The sequence below is a fragment of the Ceratocystis lukuohia genome, assembly GCF_044167205.1.
Source record: "Ceratocystis lukuohia strain C4212 chromosome Unknown Supercontig3_pilon, whole genome shotgun sequence".
In the NCBI taxonomy this organism is placed as follows: Eukaryota; Fungi; Ascomycota; class Sordariomycetes; order Microascales; family Ceratocystidaceae; genus Ceratocystis; species Ceratocystis lukuohia.
The window spans coordinates 95,915-121,119 of NW_027263522.1; the positions used below are offsets into that span (position 1 = coordinate 95,915).

Here is a 25,205-nt window from a genome sequence, read left to right on the forward strand (position 1 = left end):
AACTCCTCGTCATTGACCTCATTCCCTTACTTCTCTTGCCAGACCCCCATTAGTTGCCTACACTACCGATTTTGTTTAGGCCCTTGAGAGAGCCCAGGCTCAGCGCCAGACCCTGTGATCTGCTCCGTATACGCACAAAACCGGTGATGGGACCGTTCTCGCCCTTCTGTTCAATGCTAAGGTTGGCCAGAGCATCCTCGCCTGCAAAAGGAAAAAGGTTAAAAAAAAAGCACGTTAGCATTCCTACAAATACAATTTGGACAGGTGTTTGTGTAAATCACTTACCGAAAACGCTGCGCGCATAGAGATTGGCGCTCAGGAACTGGCAGTCACCCTTCAGACTGGCTTCAGGCGTCAGGCAGTTCATGTTGGTACACGCCATCAGCTGCGACAGGAACTCGCGCAGGCTGGTTGCCTTGGAGTTGATGTTGACCTTGTTTTCCCACTCAAACTCAGTCCACATAGTGCGGAACTGCGTCTCCGTGCAGGTTGCTGGCTGAATGTAGTCCATAATGTCGACATGCACATCATTGAGAATAACTACGTTGGTATCCGTCGAGTGAGCGCCATCGTAGACAACGTTGCCAAAAATGACACCTGTATCGGTCGATGAAACCTTGATCGTGCATTGCACGTTGTGGAAATCATGGGGGCCCAGATTCTGGGTTGTTGGCCGCTCAACCACTTTGAGATCACCTAGAGTGGCAAACTCGACCGATAGGTTCTGTAGGGTCTCTGTGGTCTGGTTGACAAGCAGAACATCAAGAACAATATCAAACTGGTGGACCTTGACATAAGCCTCTGCGTATACAGGGTCTGAAAAGCCAGTGAGCTGGACAACACGGCTCAGTTTTGACGACAGATCTTCAGCAGCAGCATCGCCACCAGTGGCCCGCTCGAGATCCCTGTGCATCTCATCAGTGCCATCGCCAGCATTCTTCTTGGCCAGTTGCCGGATGTTGACAACGTCGTCAACTTGAACAGCAGTCTTGGCCTTTTCCACTGCTTCCTTGGCTGCCCGCTTGCTTTCTTCGGCAACAACCATGGCGCGGAAGGCCTTACGGGTGTCATCCAGGAAGACGGTCTCTAATTCCTTGTGCTTGGTGAACTCAGCCAAAGACCGGATGCAAGTCATGATACGGTCAACAGAGTCTTCGTCAATAGGCTGCTTGGCGAAGTGTGATTGGCCGACACGCACAATTGAGATCATGATGAGCATGGCCTCTGCACGGAGAGCATTGGTACGGGCCTCATCAGACGACAGCTCGCTGTGACGCATGACTAGCTTGACTAGAGTGGAAGCGAGAACGGTAGCAAGGTAATAGTCTCCATCCAGAATTAGCTGGCGCAGAGGTGGCTTGGAAGCAGCCTTGACAGCCTCAAGCTTGGCGGCAGCGGATGACTGGCTGGTAAGAGCAGTCTCGGTAGCATAAGTGCCATCGGCAAGCACACGTCTGGATCCTGACGAGGTGGCAGGCTTCTCGCGGGACGATTCGTCGGCTTCCTTCTTTTCCTCATCGTCATCCTGGGCATCTAGTAGTCTCTGCTCAGATGCAACAATGGGTATTTCGCCCAGACTAGCGCGTATCCGCTTCCAGGCATCGCGAATGTCCTTTTCCTCAAGTGCATACTCGCCAACAATCCAGAGAATGCCACGGTAGACCTTGCCAGCGCGGACTTCTCCCAGGGTTGAGGTCAGGCGTTGGACAATCGATGGACGCAACTCGGGGAATTTCTCAACAACCTCCTTGGCAAAGTTGATGACGTCAACGGCTGACGCATTGTTGAAGTCGGCAATGAAGTCCATCAGCAAGTCCACAACGCTGGCAGCGACCTCGGAGAACTTGATGGCGCATTGGTGAATAGAATGGATGAGTAGCTGGCGGTATTCCGAGTTTTTCTCAAACTCTTGGTCCACGGTCTTGGCTAGCTCTTTCTTGAGGAGCAAAACAACCTCTTCGACGTTCTTGCTCGACACCATCTCCATGGCGATTGTGAGCGCCTTGCGACGAACGTCAATGTCAGGGCTCGAGAGGGCGCGCAGGATTTCCATGGTGAGATCGTCAAGGATGCCCTCGTTCTTGCGTCGGAGCTGATCGACCTTGTCTAGGACAATAAGCTTGACGTTGTTGTCGGGCTCCTTGATGCTCAGCTCGATAAACTTGCTGGCAGCGGCCTTGACGGCAACGGGGTTGTTGGTGAGGGCCGTGAGTGAAGACGCAGCTTCGTAGATTACAGTCGAAGCACCTGCCTCAAGAAGATCAAAGATCAGACGCAGGTACTTGGCCTTGTTCTGGGTGTTCTGCACGGCATCTTTGCGGATGAACTCGAGCTCGACAAGCTGAAGGAGTTCTTCGGCGTTGACAACACCCTCGAAGACAGCGCTTAGATATTGAAGGGCGGCATCATGGCTGATGCTGCTCAAAGCGGCAAAAGCATTGCGCTTGCAGGTCGAGTCAGTCTCGGCCTCGAGGAAGTTGGCAATGAGCTCGGGGGCATCGGGGATCAGGAATTGCGAATGCTGGTAGATGGAGGCAATGGCAAACACGGCGTTCTTCCGAACGTAGGCGTGGCGGTGTTCAAGGCAGGAGCGGGCAGAGGACAGCAAGGGCTCAATCAATTCGGCCTCGCGCAGTTTGCAGAGGAAACGGAGCGTGTTTCCGCGAATGTACTCGTTGGGATGTTGGAGATCGTTCCGAATACCGTTGCTAGAAACAAGGGGGAGGGAGACAGTTAGTAGGGGAGGTAGAAATGGCACATATCATGGTATAGACGTACCACACAAGAATCATCTCCTGCTTGAGCTTGCCGGATGCATCGAGCTTAGGACATATCTCATAGTAGAAGTACAGGAGTTTTTTCAGCGGCTTGTACTTGCTAGGCATGACGAAGCGAATGATGTGCATCAAAAGAGACGGCATGGGGTCGCCGTTGAGCATGATGGTGAGAATGTGCTTCATGGTTTCAACCTTGCTCTCGTCAGTGCCCTTTTCCAGCTGCGTGCGCAGGTCTGAAAGAGTAGGCACGTCAGCAGCATTGTCCTGGTGGACAAGACTGTAGGCGTTCTCCAGGAACGTAGCCATCGTGAAAGATGTGTAAGACCTTGGGTGCAGGCTTGAATGTGAGGGGAGTATAGGTGTGGGTGTTGGTGTCGGGGTCGGTGTGACTGCGGCTATGGATAGTTATCGTGAGCGGCAGAGAAGAGCTAGGCCAGTGCTGGATGCTGACTGATAAACTTGGCGAGGAAGGTGGCAGCCCTGATATGAAGCCGGAGCGGCAAAAGGCGGCAACGGGACAGCAGACAACAGTTCGTTCGGCTGGGCCTGGATTATTTGTATATGGAAGACGGGCTGGCTTGACTGGCAGGATGGACGCCAACAAAATCAAGACAAGGAAACAAAAATACGAGTCTCAAGGCCGATGGATAGGGACAGCGCATCAATAATTATGGCTGTTTGCTACTTGAGATGTGCGTGGGACAGCTTTTAGAATGCGGACAGCAGAGCAGACAACGTAACGTAAATAAAGACACCTAAAAGTATTAAAAGGAACAGGTCAAGGCGTGAAATGCCTAGTACTACAAGATACATTACAACTCCTTTCCTGTTGAGGGGCTTTAGCTTAGCTAAAACAGGCAAATGTCAGGCCAGAACTGCCAACCAAACTGTGGGGCCCCTGTTTTTGCAAGGAGCTATAGCAAGTTCTGTTCTGTGGCGTGGCCTGAGCTATGGGGTTATTCAACTGTTCAATTGATCCAGCAGCTCTGGGACTAACGTCGCTCTGCCATATCAATTGCAGAAATGAGACACCAAGGTACCACTGCGGCTTTTGCAGACGGAACATGGTCGCCTTGTAGCTTGTAGCTGTTTGTTTATTCGTGCCGATTCCCTAATTCAATAAGAATCCCTCTAAGATGGCCTAGGTGGCCGTTACGACGGGATAGTGGGGCAGCCTCACGTGACGGCTCACGTGAAGATAACAACGATAGCTCAGGCTAACTCAATACAACACAGGGGGCCACTACGGTATCCGCCGTACAGCTAGGACCCCCTATGTAGTGCTAACTATATGTAATGGCAGCATTGCAGGCATGCTGTAAACTGTGAGCCGGGCTAAGTATAACCCTCGTCCGGCCCATCGACGACAAGTATGGATGGAAGAAGTTGTTGGGCGCCGCAGAGTTGACAGCCGCAACTGTTGGGAAGCTACACGGCTAGCTGCTATTGCCAACAGGGCTGAGTGCAAAGTAGACATACGTTGTTACTCAGTGAACAGCCTATGCTTTTCATAGCGCCTGACGACTCACATATACCCTAAAGCCCAGCCTACCACATCTCCCCATCCTCCTCCCACTCTTCGATCGTCACTCCTCTACATACACTAGCAAGCACACAATGCTACGAGATCGCCACAAAAAAACGCCCGCTTCGGCTGTCCATGCCAAGCTCCAGACTGGCTCGGTGTCATCACTCGCCTCTTCGTCTCTCCTGATCCACTGGGATGACCTTCCCGCCTGGCGACGGGACAATGCCTTTATCCACACCGGCTACCGGGCTACCAGCAACTCCTTCTATGCATCTTTCTGCAGCTTAGCCTATTTGCATAATGAAAGCGTCAACATCTGGTCCCACCTTCTCGGCTCTGTCGGATTTGTATTGACCGCGCTGTACCTTTATGCGGTGATTGCACCACGCTATGAATCGGCCTCTCCTGCTGATATCGCCGTCTTCGCTGCTTTTCTGGGCGGCGCTGTTCTATGCTTGGGCATGAGCGCAACGTATCACGCGCTGTCAAACCACTCAAGCTCCGTAGCTAAATGGGGGAACAAATTGGACTACACTGGAATTGTGTTCTTGATAGTGGGCAGCTACGTGCCGGCATTGTACTACGGCTTTTACTGTGACGTTATTCTGCGAGAACTGTATACAACACTGGTTAGTCTGAAAAGCCATATTGATACTGCGGCATGATCGGGACAAGCTACTAACCTGTCTAGATTTTCATGCTCGGCTTCGGATGCGTACTCGTATCGTGGATCGAGCGCTTCCGTACGCCTGAGTGGCGGCCATACCGGGCATTGATGTTCGTTGCATTGGGGACCTCTGGTGTTGTGCCTATCCTCCAGGGCCTTGAAAAGTACGGCTGGACACACTTGCAGCAAAGAATGAGCCTTAGTCTTGTGATTTTGCATGGTGCCATGTACGTGATTGGTGCCGTTATATATGCTGTAAGCTTAGCCGTCCATTTTATAGTCGGTTTCGACATAAATACTAACCTAACGAGCACCTCTAGGCTCGTTGGCCTGAGCGCTTATGGCCCGGTGCCTTCGACCACTTCGGAAGCTCTCATCAAATCTTCCACGTATTTGTGTTGGTGGCTGCTCTAACGCACATGTATGCCATGGCCCTAGCATTCGACTACCATCACACAGTCGTAGGTCGTGTGTGCTGATATCATGTTAACTAGACGCATGTAGTCTTGCGCGCTATATGCCTTCTAAAAATATTGAAAAAAAAAGTGTCTATTCGCAGTACTAGCATCCGTTTTATACCATGTGCTTTTCCGTTTGCTCTCCTCATTATTACTGATCTGCTTCTGGTGCTACCCCGAGATTCACGACTTGTACCAGCCCAGACGCCATAGCTACTACTGCCCAGCCACTTACTTCTGGCACCGGATTCCACGCAATTGCAGCAACGCGAGTTTCCTTTTCGTGGTTTACCGCTCTTGCAGGATCGACTAATCTAAATGCAGGGCCTCTTTCTGCTAGATCGCCCTCGGCGATATCCTTCCTGGTGCCATCGTCCTTGTCTTTTCGTTCGTTAAGCTCAACCAAATCACAAGACACCAATCTACTAGCACCCCTAATAATCTGGGCAGTATGGCTTTGCGCACTATCCACGGCCGGGAACCGACTTGCTGGGCGGAACTCGTGCTGCATGATTTTACGCTTATTAGGCTTCTCGCTTCTCGCTGCAAATATCTTCTTGATGCTGTTAGTGCACCAGAGCGAGCCATCCCTCAGGCCCACTAGGATGAATGGGTGGCTGTAGCCAGCTGAGAATGCAGTCACTGCGCTGTTGGATGATATGACAGCCGGGCCGTGGGGGAAATAGCGGCAATGCATAAAGCTAATGGCAGCATCCAGAGGACTCGACGATGGATGGTTGATAAAGAAGCCCTGCAAATCGTCGTGCCACTGCAACGCCGTGCTTTGCATGGCAATGCTAGGTAAGGCCCAAGACGTAGACTCATACCCCGGGGAAGTAAAGTCTACCAGAGTAGGTAGCCCGGCAACAGGAACAGAGGCAATCAGATAAGGCCGCGAGGGGTAGCCAGTGGTGATATCAACGACGTGTGAATGGTGGGTAGGGTGACGAATCAAGAGAAGACGCGGGGCGATAGACCAAAGGCAAACACTTCCGTCAACATGGCCGGTGACGATTCGGTTAAATCCAACCCAAGCAAAACAAGTTACCTTGATCTCCTGCTCTTCGTCGAAAAAGAGGCTGGCAACTCGAGTACAGGAACCTTTAGAGTGAAGATTTAGCAAATAATGAAACTAAAAAGGAGAGAAATAGGGTGGGAGGAAAGGTAAAAAAAAGGGACGGAAGGAAGAGCCGCTTACTTGAATAGCCCTCTTTTTGATCAATCTCAAGGACGTGTACTTGGCCCTCTGTTGACAACACGCCTAGTAACCCCAACTCCGTGTCCTGTTCCTGTGGACACCAGGCTACTCGGCGCGAAAAGCCCCAGGGGAATGACATTTCTCTAATTACTGGCGAGGAGGTTGCATCCTCTTGGGCCAGCCCTGTGAATGTAAGGATGTTAACTACTCCATCGCTCGCTCTCTGGGTGCCTTCAAGGCGGTCCTCCCCAAAAGGCACTATACACACTGCCAGTGTCTGCCTGTTGTTGACAACCTTTGGTGCCCAGGTCATATCTAGGACAGTGCCGCCGAGATTCAGCAGCCAGCCTGGCCGCTGCGGATAGCTGCTCTCATCAGCATTATCGGCGGCGATGCGGGGTATGCACTGTACTTGAAGCCGTTGCATCTGTATCTCAGCCCTGTCTAAAATGACGATGAGATGCTTCAGGGACCCACGGTGCTGGTCCGAAACGCCAGTACCACAGTCTAGTGTCATCTTCTGTCTGGTATAGGCCTCAGAGGCCTTCCATTTCTGCAGCCACTGTTTTTGGCAGGCTCTGGTATGTTGTGAGAGCCAGGCTGGCTCGTAGTGTGGGTTTGCCACAGGGGCTTCATCATAACAGTACCAGTGATTAATCAGCCCGGCTGCAGTTTTGATATCCGCCGGGTTTGGCCCATAAAACCGCTCCAGCACAAAGCCTATCCGGCGGCGAAGACGCAACGGCCCGTGATAGCTGCGGTTTGTGAGCTGCGAGGGATACGGCTCGATGGCGTTAGGGTTAATATTGTTAGTGATGGTCTGGCCAGGAGCCGCATCGTTGTAGCCAGCATCCTCGGCGGCCGCAATTTTTTTAGAGCGCGCAGAGGCCGGCGTTGCTCTTGGTTTTGGTTTGCGCTTGCTGGCACTGGATTTTGCAGGTGAAGAGACAGCCCGAGCCGCAGCTGCAGCTGATCTAGAGGGTGTTGATTTTGAGAGCGCTGCTACTGATGATTTCGCAGTAGTAGTGCGGCGCCGTGCTACAGGAGTCTTTGGTAGGGCCTCTTCATCCCGGAAACTCTCAGCGCAAGAGTCGCTGCCGTCAGATATCTGAAAATCGTTGCTATCGTCATCGTCGTCGTCAATGACATGAATTGGAGGCTGGACAGCCCTTGCAGCAGCAGCACGCCGTGGTCGCTGTGAGCGAGTACTAGACGACATTTGAGTGGGCAAAGGCCTGATGTGGCAAGAAAAGTAGCAGAAGATGAATAACACTGAGACACAGCGTTTCTCTGGAAAAGCCCTGGGCTGCAAAGAAGTGGTGCTGTTTAACCTGCTATACAAGCTCTAAATAGGAAAGGATGCAGCTTTTGCGCTGCTTACGTAAGCCAATTTTAGGTGACGTCTTTAGAAGATCGCCAAGGAAGCTGAACTTGAGCTTGGCTAACGTGCTCTTAAATTACCCACTAGCTACCAACCAAACAACGAACAAATCGTCTACATATCTAGATTTAGGCTTGCTGCGTCCTTTGCTTCTGAGCCTTTTGCAACTGCGTCTAATCTACGGTCTTAGCTGGCTCTAATCAATAGCTAACAGGAACAATCAAGTTCCGCACCATCCATGGCGACCCTTCCCATGGCAGAGCCCGGGCTCCTCAGTCCGCACAGCTCTACACGCTCGCCGCAAATCTCGGAATCCGTCCGGCCAACCGACTTTTCCTTTCTCTTGCGCCCCGATATCTACAACTCTCTTAACACATTTGCCGCGCCAGTATGCTTCAAAAACAGCCCAAAGCAACCCCGCCCCGATGCACCAATTTCAGAGCTCTTGGCAGGTGGCCATTTCCGCGCCGCCGCTGCCGCCGCTGTTACTGAGCTGACCTCAGGGACTCTTGACCCTACAAACCACCGCCGGATATTCGAACTGCTATACATTCGCTTGACGTGCCTGATGCTTATAGACGCTACGAACGTGGCTGCACAAGAGGTCAAGGCTCTGGAAGACCTGAACAATGTCACATTGTACATAGACCAAGAAACAGGGCAGCACATGGTACCGTGGGACTTGCGTGTTCTGAACGTCAAGCTGCAAGCTGTTGGGTTTGACGATATGCGCCGTGCTGTCATGAGCTACTATGATCTCGCACGCGAGGCCCGCGCAAGCGTTGCCATGGCTCGAAGCTCATCGGAGCGGGAGTTGTGGACAGCACGTTTGCGGGACATTGGCGTCAAGGTCGCTTGGTCATTAGTTGACTTGGACGATACTCTAGGAGCCATTGTGCATATGCGCACACTTCCCAGTGTTGTAGATGGAACAGTACGTTTAGCTGAGGCGCTACTGTGGCTACATCTGGGCGACTCTGAAGCGGCCAAAGATGTTGTTAAGACCTTGGCGGAGGGCGATGAGCGGCAGATCATTGAGGCATTAACTGACATGGCGGACGGCGATTTTGAATCAGCCCTGACACAACTCGAAAAATTGGCTGAGGAAGCAGAGACCGCGAGCGAGACGGTTCAAGTAAACAGAGCAGTGTGCTTGCTCTATAGTGGGAAGATGGATAAGGTCAGTGCCTGGATATTGTTGACCGGGAATACTTTCTATTTCGTTTCTAACCTAACAATTTGCAGGCCAGCCAAGTGCTCGAGGGCCTCATTGACGGCGGCTTTGCGTCGCATACTCTTCTGCTCAACTTGTCAACCATCTACGAGCTCTGCGCAGACAAGAACCGCGGGCTTAAGACTGCTTTAGCCAGCCGTGTAGCTTCTCGAGAGCCAGACGAAACAGGATGGGAACGGACTAATGCGGACTTTAAGCTCTAATATAGGTAACGATACTACAACAGCACAGTAGTGATACAGAGTGGGAGCGCCAACATAATGATAATCGGCGAGTCAGTCTTCCTGAAGAGTGATGTCAGACTCTTTATTTTGTAGGAGACAAGGAAAAATCCCGACTTCTTTTGTTCATTTGTTTGCTCAGGCCGCGTGTAGCAAAAGAAGCCCCCACCTACAAATCTCGAACCTCAAAATACTTCAAGTCAACGCACATCCTTTCTGAAAATAGTGCTAGAAGATGACGAACCGCTGCCACCCAGATCATCTCGTCATATTTCGGTAGTAATCAGTAGGTAGACGTTGAATAGAGGGCTCCCTGCGGGATATGGTTTTAGGATTGGCTGTCTGGTGCTTATGGCTTGCGCTGCTCTGTATGGGAGCCAGGCAAGCGGTGGAGCACGTTGATTTTGTTGTTGGTGATAGGGAAGAAGGGCTTCCCAAACCCCATCTTAGAGCTTCCCCCTCTACTCTGTCCCTCGCTCTCATGTCCTCTCTCTACTCTCTGGTTGCGTTTCCCCGACAGAAGAGGCCTTGTGGATAAGGGTGGGCTAAGGTTTTCCTCTACTGCAAGAGCTAGAGGTTGCAGCGTAGGACGCTAACAATATCATTTGACGCATTCGTGTCTTTCAGTAGCTTGTCCGCAAACCTTCAGCTTCATAGCATCCGCCACGCTCTGTATGTCCATAAACAACCATAGCTCTTTTGGCTGGTTGAGCTTGAACTTGAATTTATTCAACGTCTACCGGCCGGAATCACCAAGATCAGCCGAGGCCGGATTTACTACCCGATAGAATGAGCCCTCTGCAAGGCTGACTACAAAAAAAGTAAAAAAAAAGAAAAAAAAAAAGAAATGAAAAAAACTTCGGCGGGCATGTATTGTATTGTATTGTATTATTTTACGTCTACCTACCAATTATTTCGCGGTAATACGACGGCATATTCCGGACAGGAGCCGTTGGCTGATGTCAGCTTCCCGTGACTCCTCCTGGGCGGTCAGCAATTGCAGGTTTGCTTGGATTTCGAGCGCCTCCTATGACTTTTTAGGGTCCGGCGCTTGGGCCAGGATGGCTCTCTGTCCAGCATTGCCCTAGGGCGTGCCTGCGGGGTTCCAGGTATTTTTGGTCTGCGACGACCGCGTGTAATCTAGTCTAAAAGGCCGCCGGCTTTCAGCACGGGGGGTAGGCCCCGGCAGAGTACAGCGGTTTTGTCCTTCCGTATGCATGGCTACTGCCGCATCATTTTTAATATTTTTCCCGTTCTGCTGGTGGTTGGAAGCAGAGCTCCCTCCACACCTTCTCACGGAGCCCTCCTCGACATCTCCTTCCTGTCCTGCGAACGTTTCCTCCTCCTATCTCTTCTCTCTTCCCCTTCCATTCTCCCTCAACTTCGCCCTCCTCGTCCCCTTCTTCGTTGTAGCCCTTGCTGTCGTGGAGTTGGTTGTGTCATCCTAGGCTGCCCTGGTTGTGGTCGCTCCCCTGTCGTCTGCGGTGGCAGTGACCTGCCTCTACGCGTTTCTTGGGGGGGGGCTGCCTCTGTGGTGTCCAGACAGCTCAGCTCGGGCTCGGGTTGTTGTTTCTCTTTAAGGAGCATTAGGTTGCGGCGAAGCACGTTGGCGACATAACTTGTCGCTTTCGTGTTTTTAAGGAGCTTGTCCGCGAACCTTTGGCTCCATGGTCTGGGTAGTGCCTTGCAGGTCCACCAGTGTCCTCGTTCCTTGGCTTGGTTGCAGGCTCTGCATGCAAGTGGGCAGTTGTGTCCCCATCGCTCGTGGTATCTGTCGAAGTCTCCATCGCCAGTTCTAGCCGCGAGGATATGGCCTAGCTCTATTCTAGTCAGCCCTTTGTAGCGGGAGTTGCGGAAGGGCGGTTCAGTGGGGACGCCGGTTCCAAGCGGACGGTATCCTTTTTGTTCTTTCCACCACCCTTCGTAGTCGAGACGTAGCTGGTCTCTTCTCCATCTCCGTGCTCCTGCAAGGCTGAAGCGGTGTTCCGTTACCAGTCCCTGGCATCCTAACTTGGCCTGGGTATCGGCTAGCTCATTGCCTTTGATGCCCATGTGTCCTGGGACCCATAGCACTCGGGCGAGCCTTCCGGGTGTCTTGTCTGCCCAGGCTTTTAGGATTCGTCTGGTTTCGTCTACCGCTTCCTGTGATGTGCTGTTTTTGGTGGCAGCATTTCGGAGTCGGTCCACAACTCCTCTGTTGTCTAGACACAGCCAGATTTCTCCAGCTCCTTCGCGAGCTGTTGCTCGCTTAGTTGCCTCGAGAGCGCCAACTGCCTCCGCATCTGCCACCTCCATCCACTTTCCTAGAGCTATATGGTTTGCTTCTTGGGTAGCTCCGTCTTCTATGATAGCCCATCCTGCGCCCGCGTTGCCACTTGCATCTTTCGATCCGTCGGAGTACGCGACGAGCGTTCCTGGTAGGGTATTCTCTACCTCTGCCTGGTGTCGCTTCGTTTCCTCCTCTTTGCTGAGCCACGTTCGGGGCGACATGTCCGGTCCTTCCAAGAGCGGCCTCAACCTAACGGCGGGCATGTTTTGCCCTTTTAAGAGCTGTTTGGCAGAAAATCACCAGAAATCACGAAGCTCCTCGCTCGCTTAGCTCAGTTGGTTAGAGCGTCGTACTAATATTCTACCTCAGAATGTGAAGTAATGCGAAGGTCGCCAGTTCGACCCTGGTAGTGAGCATAACCTTTTGCCAGTGCTATGTGAGATAAGTGGCGATGGTAAAGTCCTTTTTTTTTTTTTTTTTTTATTATTCTCAATGATCATCACAACATCAATCTTCATACAACCGCTGCCATGTAGCACAACGAAATCTCGGCTTCGCCAAGGGTGCTTTTATTCACACTCCTACCATGTGACAAAAATCCACCACATGCTTATTTCTACCTGGTCCCTGCCTCTCTTTCGGATGAAAAGCTGCTTCACATGCTGCGAATGGCATCCAGCATCTCCTGCGTCACAGTCGATCCCCTTGGCACACCCTCCTGGTCCGTCTCGATGACGGACTTGTTCTCGTCCTCACTTCCCTTAGGAGCAGTCATCACTCCACTGGCCTCTAGTCCCGAGTATTCCCCAACGCTACATGGATCAGTGCCAAAGCGCACCTCCTAGATGAACTGGCTGAACTCACGAGCAATGGCCATTTTAGCTGCCTCAGCCTGGCAGCGATAGCTTCCAAATCTGAACTCCAATTTAGCCCACACACCAGTGTCGATGACGGGCACAACTTTGTCGACTTCAAACTTGAAACGTTGCGAGAACCATTGCATCAGGAATTCTTCGTTGACCACTTCGCTGAATCCTGTCAAGACTAGCACACGAGACTTGCTACGCGAGTTGGCCTGCTCGGATGATTTGATTCTATTCCAACTGACTCTGGCCTGGAAGCCACGCAAAACAAACCCGTTGTGGTTGGCCTGAACGAAGAATGCGTGGGCAGCATTGCGCTCAAAGAAGACTATCTTGGCGGCACTGGTGGAATGGCCCGAAGACACATTAGGCGGGTTGATCACAGTGGCATAAACACGGCCGATGCCTCGGATTTCTGAAAGCAGCTCGTTGTGTGAGACCGCCGGCGGCAAGTTGGTGATCCATAGGGAGCAGTTTACGGAGTCATCAATGGCAGCGGAGCAGTTACGAAGCGTTCGTTCGCCCCGATAGTTGTCAGAAAAGCTCATCTGGCTGAAAGGAGAAGTGCCATCTGATGTAGTAGCTGATGTGGAGTCGGGAGCCAGAGATGATGTGGTGCAGCCTGGGGGAGCTGCTGATAGCCTGGGATATTCCTGAGGCGAATATGAAGTTGGAGGCAGCTCTTTCTGCTGCTTTTTTGGAAGGCTGGCCTCTCCAGAAGAGCGTAGCAACTCTTGCTCGATGACAGCATGCATAGGGCGATACATAGCGCGGCTGCTGTCTCTGTAACTTGGCCTGTCTGTACCTGCACCACCAGGACGCCAAGACGAGGAAGCCATAGCTCTGCCCTTTATATCGGCAGACAAATTGGGGGGAGTGACAGGCTGCTGCTGTTGCAGGATATGGGGACCTCTCACACGCGGCGATCCAGGAGTGGGAAAAGCCGGGGCATGCATAGACGTATCTAGGCTAGTCATACGGAAAGGAGACGAGTCTGGAGTCATAGCCCTCAGAACATGGCTAGAAGGCGATTCAAACGCAGAGCGATGGGAACCATCGCCCATCATATCAGCCCGGGGATCACTAATGTTGAGAAAGTTACCGCAGTGCTGTTAGTGCGTATTCTAGCCGTTTTATCAAGCATCATCCACATACCTTTGGTTCTCATGACTCCGCTCAGGGCTAAAAACAACGCGTGAGCACACTCCCTCCGGACAATTATCGTAGCAGGAATTACTCAGGTCCAGTCTGCTGCTAAATATGTCTGGGGAGTCCAGGCCCAGTTTACGGCCAAAGCTATTCATCTCGTGAAATACGGGTGGCTAAGTAGGCAAATTAGACGATTTTGTCCCAAGTCAGTTGTTTGCTAAGGGCATGCATGCATACCTTTGGACAGAAAGTGTAAGTTGAGGCCCCGGGCGGAAAAGCGCCGCTTTCCCGCTGGTCAATCGCCTCTCGCATGTCACCATCCATAGCTGATCTAGCCACATCATAAGCCAGGTTATCGTGGTACCAAGAGTCCCCATGACTCGACGAACTAGGAGCACTTGAATACAGCATTGAGGAGTGTGCAGGGTAGCCAGGATTGCCGACAATCGGAGCCGGCAAGATCGTGGGTGATAGCGACGAAAGCGAAGGCAAAGCAGATGATGAAATGGGGACGGATGATGTCAGCGGGGATGCAGTCCAGCATAGATATTGGTTCAAGCGCTCGGAGCTCTGCGGCATGTATGACGCCCCATGGTTCTGTATATTCTGCAATTCATTACAAGTAGCGTTGCCTGGGTGCCCTTGTAGTCTTTGTGGTGTTTTACAGGCGCTTGGAGAAGCTGCATTGAAGATAAACGAGGAAATGTTGGAAGAGCCCTCGTGGCTAGAAGGAATAGACCGCTTCTCGGACGGAGACGGTGTGCTTTGAACTCCCATAGTTGAAGACGAATTCTTAGAACAAGCAGCAGCACGTTTGCTCCTTGGAGAGTCAGTAACAAGGGACATACTAGCCGAAGGATGGAGCTGGGGATATCAATAGAAAAAAGGGGACACGATGTGGCAGCAGTAGCGTTTTTGAGAGGAGCAACAGGACTGGGCAGGAAAAGGGAGATTGGGGCTACAAGGCACAAGCACAAAGATCGAGCAAGAAAAGACTGCTGAAAGGCTCCTTTTATCGCCAATGAGTACCAACCGCCAGCTCTGGCGCCTTCCATTCTACCTGTTGCTCTGTGAGTGCCTAGTTGTGCCCGGATGACTCTAGGCTCTCATGCAGCTGGCAAGCTACCCACAGCCAAGCTTGTGATCTTGCAGGGTATCATAGCTTCTAGAATCTCAAACCAAGACATCAACTCTAATGAAAATCAGGTGTCAGTCGCAGATTCCGCAGGCACGCAGCTCACTTCTACATAGAATTACATTTTAGTATATGGAAGCCCATGTGCATATCACGGCCATGGACAATTAAGACTGCCTACAGCTCAAACATGGTAATTCTCACTATCCTTTCTACTATTTTCCACAATATATATTGGAATGTATGATTGTCTGATGTATCAATCAATGTCTGACATCTGCGCCACAACAAGTTGGCGAAGACAAACAAGCAGTGTGGTTGCTGCAGGTCTGAAGAAAGGAAAAGAAGTATTGAAAAGACCCAAAGACATCAGTTTCTAATTTATCTTGATTTAATCTCAATTGTATCTGTGTAGATGCTGCCCTTTGTCGCCACGGTGTATCAGGACATTCGCCTCTAGTTCCACGCCTCAGCTTGAACTTACTTAATGCTCATCTTGTTCGATGCCATTTTTCCTCTATAGCGTTGTATTCTTTGACGTCTATCTGCTGCAACAATACAATAACTCGACCCAGGTGAGAGCAGCCAGCCAAGGCCATCTTCCAGTGCAGCTTTCGGGCGGTCAGCAGCTACAGTGTGCGAGCTTCTCCTGCAACCTTAGGTCCTAGTAGACCCAGGGGGGGACTATTATCCAATGCAGCTCCGAGGCGGGCCTACCGGTTCCCAGTATTGACTGCCTAGTTCTATTGGTGTGCAGGGAGTGCATGGAAACCTATCTAAAAGCCGCCTACCCCAGAGATTTACCAATAACCTTTTGAGACCTTACCTTGATATCCAGGCCTTGGCCTATATATATTATATACTGATTTTCACCAAGGGATCTCGACAGGAACACCATGAGAAAATGAACATCGCTCTCACATACTTGTGAGAAGGGGGGCTAACATTGGACATTGACAAGTTTGACTTCGCATTACAACACCTGTCAGAACAGCAATCACATTTGTATCTACTTCTCAGTGAATACAATTGCCAAATCACCCGCTGCCCTGCAAAGCTCTCCCCACTCCCTGCTGCACTATCTCGAACGGAAACATTGAGGCAGACTAGAATACAAAGATAAGCCATAAGGCTAGAATGAAGTGGCTTAGGAACCAGCCGAGTATCTTGAAAACACCATTGCTTTGGACATATGGAAGGAGACACACTCAATACAATCCAAGGGCAAAAAGAAGAGGAGGAGGGGCTGATGTTAGGGCTGCACCTGTGACTAGGGCTGTGCCTGTGCAGGTCCTGGTGATGAGTGCTCCATGTACACGTGGGAAATAACCTTATAAACACCGCACAATCCTCCAGATAGCTTAGACAGGTCCTACTTCCTACTCCAATGCGCATTCCTTGAACATCTGAGCTAGTTACAATGAGCATTGTACCGACCAAACACTAGGTAAACCTTGGCATAAAATACTCTAGCATAGTTGTGATGATGTAGAACTTAACGCCTTAATAAATCAATAGAAAATCAACATACATTGCAACACTTGTAGACCAGCCCGATATCACGTGATACTCATTACATACAAAACTGCAACGTACACAGAACTCTCTTGAAAGCAAGAGAGATCGTCGGATTTTGAATAAAAGAAGCATCAATAACAGTCAACAATAGCGTTGTTTCACAGGCATATATGTAAGGAACCACGCAGACCCTTAGGTGCAACCCTAATTATAAGGCGCAGCCCCAACAGCCCCAACTTCATGGTCCTCGTCTTCTTCCCTGTCGTCTACATAGTACTCATCTTCAAGGTCGCTTTCACTGTCACTCCAATCCACAAAGTAGTCTAGGCCATCGACCTCGGCTTCCGAGTGTGTCGGGCGAACAGTCGTTGAAAAACTCGTGGTGGGGGTAGTCAAGATCACAGAAGAGCTAGTCGACAAGGCTGGAATGGAAGTAGTAAGGTTGTAGCCAGAGTTTGATGCTTGATAATCAATGGGAACCCCAGATCCAGTAGCAGCTGGCGCAGTCATCAGAATGCTGGTGATGAAGCTGCTGGTAGTGACGGTGTTATAGGTGGTGTCCTCATCAATAGCTTGAGCAGTGTGTATGGGATGAAGATTTTCAGTTGGGCCAGGTCTACAGCTTCCAAAAGGCAATAGCAATAGGCCTAGAGACAGGAATGAATAGAACTGCATGTTGGGATGTAGGCAGAATAAAAGAAAAGAACAAGGGGTAGTAGGCCAAGTGTGAAAGGCAGTGTGAAAATCGAGATGATGGAGGTTCAACACAGAGCGGACTTGCACACAAGATGCTGATGCGTTGGGTATTTATTGTTTCTATTGAGCTTTCAGTTTTCAGTTTTCAGTTTTCCTATTTTTATTGCTTACCAATACTCAACTTTGGCGTGATGGTAGTCCTAGAAATGGCTAGACATATGGACATCTATTACAAACCAAAGAAGGAAAAGGTATATATATGACACCCACTTTTGATCTGTGCTCATCTATAGACGTTTAGATGCATTAAAAGGTGTAGCATTATAGACAGGACCAGCAGAATCCAGGCTATCTGTGCGCAAATCCGAAAGCACACTGCAGGGATTGGAGAAGACAGTGATAGATGATGCACACATATGTACCTGCATTGTCATGAAATTTGTTGTACGCTTGCAAGATATCGGAGGCTTTCCGAAAGCCCTGGCCATGCTTTTCATCCCAAGCATGGAATATGACTACAGTGATAAACAGCTAGTTCTAAGTCAAACACCCATGACGGCAAGCATAACATAAGAAGATACTTTGACACAATGGAATTCGTCCTTGGTTTATCTCAATGCTAGGGACACTCTAGCCAATAATGCTTTCCTGTTTCTATTTCCTCGCTGCTGTGTACCTTTATACAATGATGGAAGCAGCATGACATGGCCTGACAGCATGGCTGCCTAGCATACAAGGATGGACTTGAAGGTCTTTCTTCGTGTCCAACACACCATTTTTCTACGTATGCTTTCATGTTACAAGGAGACGAGGGCCTATGTCTGCAAGAGCTCGCCCAAGCACTACAGTCTTGCAAACCTGTCTGAAGAGTTTCAATATAGTCCATGTAGATGGATGTAACCTGTGAGATGCGAGTCAGCCACATGACAGTGCCACAGTGTGGCTTGGTCTCCACATCACTACAGTAATACTCCCTGGAAAAAAAGCCATGACCCACCCTTGCGACAAACCATAGTAAAAACACAGGTGCTATGCTCTTCTGCAGACACTATGGCAACTACCTGAAGCGTTCTTAAGTTATGACCAGCTTTGCCATAAGTTCCACAATGCCCTAACCCTCACTTGCCCTAAACTTCCCTGGCCACGCCACTCCTAGATAATTCCACAGCCCACCTGTGTATCAATGCTTTTCTGATTAATCTCACTCCTTTCCGCGTGTAATAAGCGAGCGCCCAATTTTTTACCTACATTACAGATTCTTTATAAAAATCAATAGTTAGTTAAAGCATCTTATCAATTAAACCTAATTGCTATTTTTTTCTCGATATATCTCAGAAGCAATGTGGTATGTTCTTGACTTAAGACCACTCCACGCTGCCTTTCCCTCGCCAGCCCTGACCTCCTCTGACTACTGCTTCTCAATATTTCGGCTGTCGCCGGCATATTAATGTCTTTGTAATCAATTTTATTCCTTCCCTCACCACTATAGCCAGGTCCTTTTTGCTCTACACCACTTACCAAGAGTCTCATTTGCCTGTCAGAGCATCTGGTTCTCAGACTTCGATAGGGCATTCTGATGGATTATTGCCTCTGACAGGCAAATGAGACTCTTGGTAAGTGGTGTAGAGTGAAAAGGACCTGGAACAGTATTCCTGCATTCGCGTGGTTGAGCTGCATGTGATACTCTCCGAAGTCGTTGTGTCCGGAGCGCGCTGCTAGGATTCGGGCGACCGTACCTCTATGTATCCCCGCCATCCAGCCGACGTCGTATGGTTCGGCCACTTCAGCGCTCCACCGAGATGTCTGATCTTCGGGCAGTTTTCTTTTATCCAGCATCGGAAGTCTGCTTTAAAGGCTTCGTTCCTCTATCTTCTTGCTGCCGTCAGTGACATTGTCTCCTTTGGGACCAGAAGGTCCCCGCTCTTGCAACCCGCTTTGGCCAGCTGATCGACTGCTCCATTGCCGGGGACTTGGCAGTGTTCTGGGGCCCAGTGCACTTCTGGTGGCCCCCTTGTAGCGGGAGGTTCGGTAGGGAGGTTCGGTAGGGACGCCGGTTCCTATTGGACGGTATCCTTTTTGTTCTTTCCACCACCCTTCGTAGTCGAGACGTAACTGGTCTCTTCTCCATCTCCGTGCTCCTGCGAGGCTGAAGCAGTGTTCTGTTACCAGTCCCTGGCATCCTAACTTGGTCTCATTGCCTCCGATCCCCATGTGTCCTGGGACCATAGCACTTGGGTTTTGAATTTGAATTTGAATTTATTTAACGTCTACTGGAATCACTAAGATCAAACGACGCCGGATTGGTTACCGGACAGAATTAACCCTTCTGCAGGGCTGACCACGGGTTTTGGACGAGAGAAGCTCGTATGCTCCCAAGCAAGCTTGTTACTCGTCTTCCGTCTGTAGTCGTCAGAAACAAAAAAAGGAAAAAGAAAAAGAAAAAAAAAAAAAAAAAAAAAAAAAAAAAAGAACAGGAAGCAGAAAACATAAAACAGAAAACAAAATGAAAACCCCGTCTAAACGCCCCTCCTCCCTCCGTGCTAGCCCGTCCCCTGTCATGTGTCTACTCGACACGCCCTCCATTTAGGGTCTAGTTTTTCCGCTAGGTACTTACAGGACCTATCCTCTCTGAGGAGTTTCTTTACGAACCTCCCCGCCAGTCTCGTGGCGTTGCCTATGCACTCCCATGGGTGACTGAAATCCTTCGGTTTGCCGCAGTTTGGCACTTGGCACTTTGTCTCGGCGTCCTGGTGGTTGAACCTGGTATGGTACTCCTCAAAGTCGCCGTGTTTGGAGCGCGCCGCCAAGATTCTCGCGACGGTGCCCCGGTTCAGCCCTCTCATCCAGTCCAGCTTATATGGCTTTGGGATTCCCAGCGCCCCTCCAAGGTGGTCGGTGTTTGGGCAGTTGTCTATCATCCAGTCCTTGAAGTCGGCCCTGAATGCATCGTTCTTCCAGCGTCTCGCCGCCGCCAGAGACATCGTCCTCTCTGGAACCAGCAGATCTGAACTCTTGCATCCCGCTTTGGCCAGCTGGTCCACTGCTTCGTTCCCTGGGACTTCGCAGTGCCCTGGGACCCAGTGTACCCTGCCGACCGGCTTGTCCAGCGAGAGGCATTCCGTTCCGCCTTCCCACTTTGCAAGGATGCGCCGGATCTCGTCGACCTCGAGTTGGGAAGTGCCTGGCTTCCTCATTCGCTTGCTGATGCGTTTCGCTACTCCTAGGTTGTCCACGCACAGATTCAGACCCTCTGCTTGTGGTGGAGCAACTTCTGCTGCGATCCTGACTGCTCTGAGGGCTGCGATCGCTTCCGCGTCCGCTACTTCCCTGTATTTCCCGCATGCCCCGGAGCCTTGCGCCAGGGTCTTGCCTCCGTGGTAAACGGCCCAGCCCGCACCAGTGTTCCCGTCGCTGTCACGCGAACCGTCTGAGTAGACCCAGATTGTGTCCTGAGATTCCTTCTCGAGCAGCTTAAGATGGGCCTTGGCCGCTTCTTCCTTGCTCAGTTTCTCTGCTAGTGGGTCGGGCGGGCCCTCCCCCTCTGGCAGGAGTTTGTCGGTATCTCTGATCGGGAACGGGAGCATTGCCTTTGCCTTGTCTATGGTGCCGTCTATCGTTGTTATGTGCAGGGGATGGTCTGTGTTGCATGTGTATGCGCGTATCCCACCCGCCCGTATCATTTCTTGACAGATTAACCTGAGGCTTGGGAAAGCCGCGAACCTGTATAGACTCGGCTTGTTCGTAGTCTTGTAGACCGGCAAGGCTGCCCGGATTCCGTCTCTTAGCACAACCTCCAGCTTGTCCAGGGCTGTCTTGCTTGCCATAGGGTACCATGTGGTGGCCGCGTACGTCAGCTGAGGCACCACACAGGCCCTTATGACCTGCAAAGCGGACTTTGGTGGAATTCCGAAGTAGACTCTGCTGAGGCGTCGAAGCACGTTGATGGTCCTTCGGGCTTTCGCCATCGTTTCTTTGCAGTGCTTATTGAAACTCAGGCTAGGATCCCACCAGACCCACAACCACTTCATTTCGTCCATCGGGGCCAGCCACGTTCCATCTGGCATCTGGAGTTTCTCGTTCATGCCTGCGGCTTTGCGTCCTTTGTACAGGTGCATGAATCCCGTCTTGCTCCAGTCGATCTCCAGCTCGTTCTCGCTGCACCATCTCGTTGCCATTCTCAGCCATTCTCCTATCGACAGGAGGTTGGCCTTAACTGACCGTGATGATACGTAGATCAAGCCGTCGTCTGCGTATCCAAGACTCTGCATCTTCTTGAAGAGGTCTGCCATGAAGAGCATGTAGAGGATCGGTGAGGCCGGTGAGCCCTGTGGTAGGCTACCCCCGACTTTCCTCTCCACTGGGAGTCCTCCTTCCACAGAAAGGCTCACTTGCCTGTCCGTCAGGAAAGACGCCACCCACCTGCACAGGGATTCTGGCCATAGCTGGCTTCTCAGCCTGGCTATCAGCCTCTCTTTCTTGACCGCGTCAAAGGCGCCTTTGATATCAAAGGTGACCAGCGATGTGATCTTCTTGAGCTTTGATTCCCCTACGATGACATCCGCCAGTTTCCAGGTCAGGTCTGTGGCCGCCCTCCTGGGTACCGCTGACGCGTAGTGTGGCGGGATGATCCGTAGTTCGATCGCCTGTGTCGACAGCTTTCGCGCTATCACTCTCTCGAGGCTTTTCCCGAGGGTTGACAGTAGCGAGATCAGCCGGTAGCTCCTTGGGAGTCTCCTGTCTCGATATGGTTTCGGGATCGCCACCATCGTCGCAGCCTTGAATACTCTCGGGTGGCATCCGGTTTCCAGGCAGCAGTTGAAGAGCTTGACCACGCACTGTCCAAAGATCGGCCAGGCCAGCTTCCAAGCTGTGTTTGGGATGCCGTCCTCTCCCGGCGCCGTGTTCCCGGCGTGGAAGACCGCGTCTCTGACTTCTGTCGGCGTTAGCTTTCCCCAGAGTCTTGCCCTTGGGTTGGCTTCTTCCTCCGTCCTCGAGCGGTCTTCCGCCGGCTGGGTGTGGGTATCCAGAAGGGCTTCGGCCTTCTCCTGCGGTGTTCTTCTCGTAGTGCCGCCCTGGGTCAACGGGGGGAGTCCTCCGGCCGGGTTTGTTTTCCCCAGTCGGTTGACCATCCTGAACACATGGGTGGCATCCGTCATGTTCTCAATGGTCTGTCTCCATAGCTCCCGTTTCGCCGTTCGGATCTCAGCTTGGAACGCTCTTCTTTTCTCCTTGTACGCATCGTAGCTCGCGTCAGGGAAGTTGTCCGCCTCAGTTTGTCGCCATGCTGACCTCATCTCTCTGACCGCCCCCGTGCATTGCGGGTTCCACCACCTCTTGCCTGTGCCTCTGCCCAGGGCCTTGGGTGCCGCTTCGTCGAGTGCTTTGGTCATCGCTTTGATCAGCCCGGCTGCGAGCTCTTCTGCGTCCTCTGCCCTCAGGGCTTCCCTTGCGTTTAGAGAGGTAGACTCTCTTGCGCAGGCCCTCGTGAACTTCTCTGTGTCGAGCCTGTTCATGTTGTGCCGGGTCGCTCTGACTACATCGTCGATCTGTATGCCTTCGATGGTGGTGCTGAGGGGGAAATGGTCGCTGCCGCAGTTGAGCTCCTTCATGACCTTGGTCGTGCATCCGGTCTGGCCCAGCAGAGTGCTCGACGCGAAAGCCAAGTCAATCACCGATGGGGACTCCTTGCTGTGGAAGCAGGTGTTGTCATCTGGCTCGTTGAGCAGAGTGACGTCGTCTTCGCTTAGCCAGTCTAGGATCAAGGAGCAGTCTCTCGATTCGCTTTTCCTGCTGTCCCACATGTGTGAGTGCAGGTTGAGGTCACCGCAGAGGATCATTTTCTTGTCCTTCACTGTTTTCTGCGCCCGCACCAGTGCTACTCCTCGGGAGGTGTCTTGCGGGTTGGCGTTGTACACATTAGCAATGTGTAGGCCTTGTCCTGTCAGTTCCACTATGACTACATCTGCGTGTTCGCCGTCACAGACGGGTACGAGTGTCGCCATTATTGTGTTTCTGACATATGTCATCACCCTCGGCCTCGTGTCCCACTGCGTTAGTGGAGTCATGAGTTTGTATGCCGGGTGTGTGACTGTCCTCATTTCTTCTAGGGGTTTGCCTATATACGGTTCTTGAATGCATACGACATCCACCCCTTTCCTCTCTGCCTCTTCCATCAGAGCCAGGTGATTCGGCTGCCCTTTGCCAGCATTGAACTGCCAAATCACGCACCTTCTCTTGCGCCCCCTTATGTCCGCTCTCATACGGACTGGGTTTGGGGCTGCTCTCCCTGACGCGCCTTCGTGCGCGCGGATTTCCTCAAGCCTTGGGCTCCAGGGGCACTGGGGGTGGGCTCCGGCATGGGTGGCTCAGAGGCCTCGTTGCCCCTTGGGGCCGGGGCTTCCTCCGCCTCCACCGGCCGGTCCTCCGTCTGAGGGTTCCCTTCCGGGGTTTCCGGCCCTTCTTCTCGGGCCTCCATGGAGTCCGCCTGTTCTGCGGCCTGTGCTGGGGTCTTTTTGCTCGCCTTTGGGCAAGCCTTCCGTTTTTCGGAAGTGAGCTTTTGCTGCTCCTTCCTGATGACCCGTCTCTCCTCTGGGGTGGTTCCCTTCTTGCGAAGGGGGCACTCCTTGGAGTCTGCCGGGTGTGGGCCGCGGCAGATGAAGCAGGCGGAGACACATTGGTGCTCCACCTCGCAGCACGCTGGGTGCTTGCTGCTCTCGTGCTCGCTGGAGCCGCAGTGTCTGCAAAGCTGTGCCCTGGAGCACTTCTTTGCGTCGTGCCACCCGAAGCAGCGGGTGCACTGGGGGGTCGCCTTCGGTTTTTCTGCCAGCAGGCGGACCGGGACAAGTCTCGATCCCATCCTAAGTTGCCTGGGGACCTTCGCCCCGTTGGCTGGGATCTTGGCAATGAACGTCTTCTCATTGCCGCGGGTTTTTTCGGTCATGTAGACCGGGGCTATCCGGGTGGCCTCCGCGAAGCAGACCCTGATCATCTCCTCAGTGACCTCTACCGCCTTGCCACCTCCGTTGAGGTGGCGCACGACCGGGCCAATGAGGTAGGCGTCTGTGTTCAGCGCCTGTGCTACCTCGGTGCCTGGTCCGAGGTATTTCTTGATTTTGTCGCTTTTCTCCAAGAGAGTGGTGCGACCGTCCTTGTTTGCTATGAGCGCGAAGCCGCTCTTCGTCTTTTGGACGTTCTTCAGAGCTTTCCCAAGCCCTGCGTCCAGCTTTTTAAGCTTCTCTGTCATTAGGAAGCTCTCGCAATCGCGCAGCTTGTTGCTTGCGCTGATTCGGACCAGGATTCTGTCGTCCTGGCGGGGTGCCGGGTGCGCGGTCTTACCCGCTTTGCGGCGCGTGACAGTCTGCCACTCTCCGCCCTGTTTGGCGGTCTCGTGGGACTTGGGTTCTGGGGCAGGGCTCTGTTTGCCTGCCGTTGCTTGCGCGGCTAACTTGGCCACCTCTGCGAAGGAGAGGGCCACATTCGCGTCCTTGGGGGTCATGTTGGCCTCCTTGGGTTGTCCCTGGCCTTTCTTATCCCTCTTCAGCGTGTTGCTGGTCTTTCCCATGAGGATGTTTTCCAACATCCGCACCGCCGTCTCGAGGAATTCCGCTTTCACGGCTCTGGCGGTCTGGGTGGCTTCTCGAGCGCAGTGCGTCTCGATCACTTCCATCAGGGGGATGATGAGCCTCTTGGCTTCATCCCTGCGCTCCTTGAAGGCGCGTTCTTGGGCCTCGAAGCTCCTCAGCAGGCTGGACATGATGGTCCTCTGCCTCTGGGGTCTTCGGTCGGTGTCGTGAGTTTGTTGTTTTGTTTGTTTGCTGTCAAGATTTTCCAGGGTTGCTTAGGGTTAGTCCCTTGTCCTGGAGTTGTAAGAGTTAGGTTTTTTTTGATAGCACTTGGGATTTTCCCCAGCGGCCCTCGTTCCAGACTTCATAATTGCTCTTTTCCGCGCCCTCCATGGAGCATATAGGCAACGTGCCTGAGTGGTTAAAGGGTATGACTCGAATGGACATCGCCATTTCCTGCTATCATATGGCTTCGGCCGCGTAGGTTCGAATCCTGCCGTTGTCGCGTTCTCCTTTTTGTCACTCGCAGCTCCGTCCGCTTCCAATGTC

General features: G+C 52.0%; 8 protein-coding genes across 8 annotated transcripts; 2 read left to right on the forward strand and 6 right to left on the reverse strand.

Moving 5' to 3' along the window:
* Positions 1 to 49: 49 nt before the first annotated feature.
* HOO65_030032 (Coatomer subunit beta) lies at positions 50 to 3,083 on the reverse strand (the record flags this gene model as incomplete). Its single annotated transcript, XM_071001850.1, has 3 exons — positions 50 to 201; positions 286 to 2,708; positions 2,779 to 3,083. 3 exons carry the CDS (start codon positions 3,081 to 3,083, stop codon positions 50 to 52), a joined length of 2,880 nt encoding a protein of 959 aa, XP_070859711.1.
* Positions 3,084 to 4,394: 1,311 nt separating this feature from the next.
* On the forward strand, positions 4,395 to 5,500 carry HOO65_030033 (hemolysin III family channel protein; the record flags this gene model as incomplete). Its single annotated transcript, XM_071002281.1, has 4 exons — positions 4,395 to 4,934; positions 4,997 to 5,227; positions 5,293 to 5,433; positions 5,477 to 5,500. 4 exons carry the CDS (start codon positions 4,395 to 4,397, stop codon positions 5,498 to 5,500), a joined length of 936 nt encoding a protein of 311 aa, XP_070859712.1.
* Positions 5,501 to 5,581: 81 nt separating this feature from the next.
* On the reverse strand, positions 5,582 to 7,847 carry HOO65_030034 (Transcription factor tfiiic complex subunit; the record flags this gene model as incomplete). Its single annotated transcript, XM_071001955.1, has 2 exons — positions 5,582 to 6,531; positions 6,629 to 7,847. The coding sequence occupies 2 exons, from the start codon at positions 7,845 to 7,847 to the stop codon at positions 5,582 to 5,584; spliced, it is 2,169 nt and encodes a 722-aa protein (XP_070859713.1).
* A 400-nt stretch (positions 7,848 to 8,247) lies between these two features.
* HOO65_030035 (tetratricopeptide repeat protein 15) lies at positions 8,248 to 9,446 on the forward strand (the record flags this gene model as incomplete). The annotated part of the gene is made up of 2 exons (XM_071002250.1): positions 8,248 to 9,189; positions 9,255 to 9,446. 2 exons carry the CDS (start codon positions 8,248 to 8,250, stop codon positions 9,444 to 9,446), a joined length of 1,134 nt encoding a protein of 377 aa, XP_070859714.1.
* A 1,395-nt stretch (positions 9,447 to 10,841) lies between these two features.
* On the reverse strand, positions 10,842 to 11,996 carry HOO65_030036 (Ribonuclease H-like protein; the record flags this gene model as incomplete). Its single annotated transcript, XM_071000293.1, has 1 exon — positions 10,842 to 11,996. The coding sequence occupies one exon, from the start codon at positions 11,994 to 11,996 to the stop codon at positions 10,842 to 10,844; it is 1,155 nt and encodes a 384-aa protein (XP_070859715.1).
* Positions 11,997 to 12,388: 392 nt separating this feature from the next.
* On the reverse strand, positions 12,389 to 14,522 carry HOO65_030037 (uncharacterized protein; the record flags this gene model as incomplete). Its single annotated transcript, XM_071001981.1, has 3 exons — positions 12,389 to 12,522; positions 12,598 to 13,705; positions 13,983 to 14,522. 3 exons carry the CDS (start codon positions 14,520 to 14,522, stop codon positions 12,389 to 12,391), a joined length of 1,782 nt encoding a protein of 593 aa, XP_070859716.1.
* A 2,080-nt stretch (positions 14,523 to 16,602) lies between these two features.
* Positions 16,603 to 17,073, reverse strand: HOO65_030038 (Apyrase; the record flags this gene model as incomplete). Its single annotated transcript, XM_071000294.1, has 1 exon — positions 16,603 to 17,073. The coding sequence occupies one exon, from the start codon at positions 17,071 to 17,073 to the stop codon at positions 16,603 to 16,605; it is 471 nt and encodes a 156-aa protein (XP_070859717.1).
* Positions 17,074 to 23,350: 6,277 nt separating this feature from the next.
* Positions 23,351 to 24,847, reverse strand: HOO65_030039 (Endonuclease/Exonuclease/phosphatase family protein; the record flags this gene model as incomplete). The annotated part of the gene is made up of 1 exon (XM_071000295.1): positions 23,351 to 24,847. One exon carries the CDS (start codon positions 24,845 to 24,847, stop codon positions 23,351 to 23,353), a length of 1,497 nt encoding a protein of 498 aa, XP_070859718.1.
* Between the last annotated feature and the right edge of the window lie 358 nt (positions 24,848 to 25,205).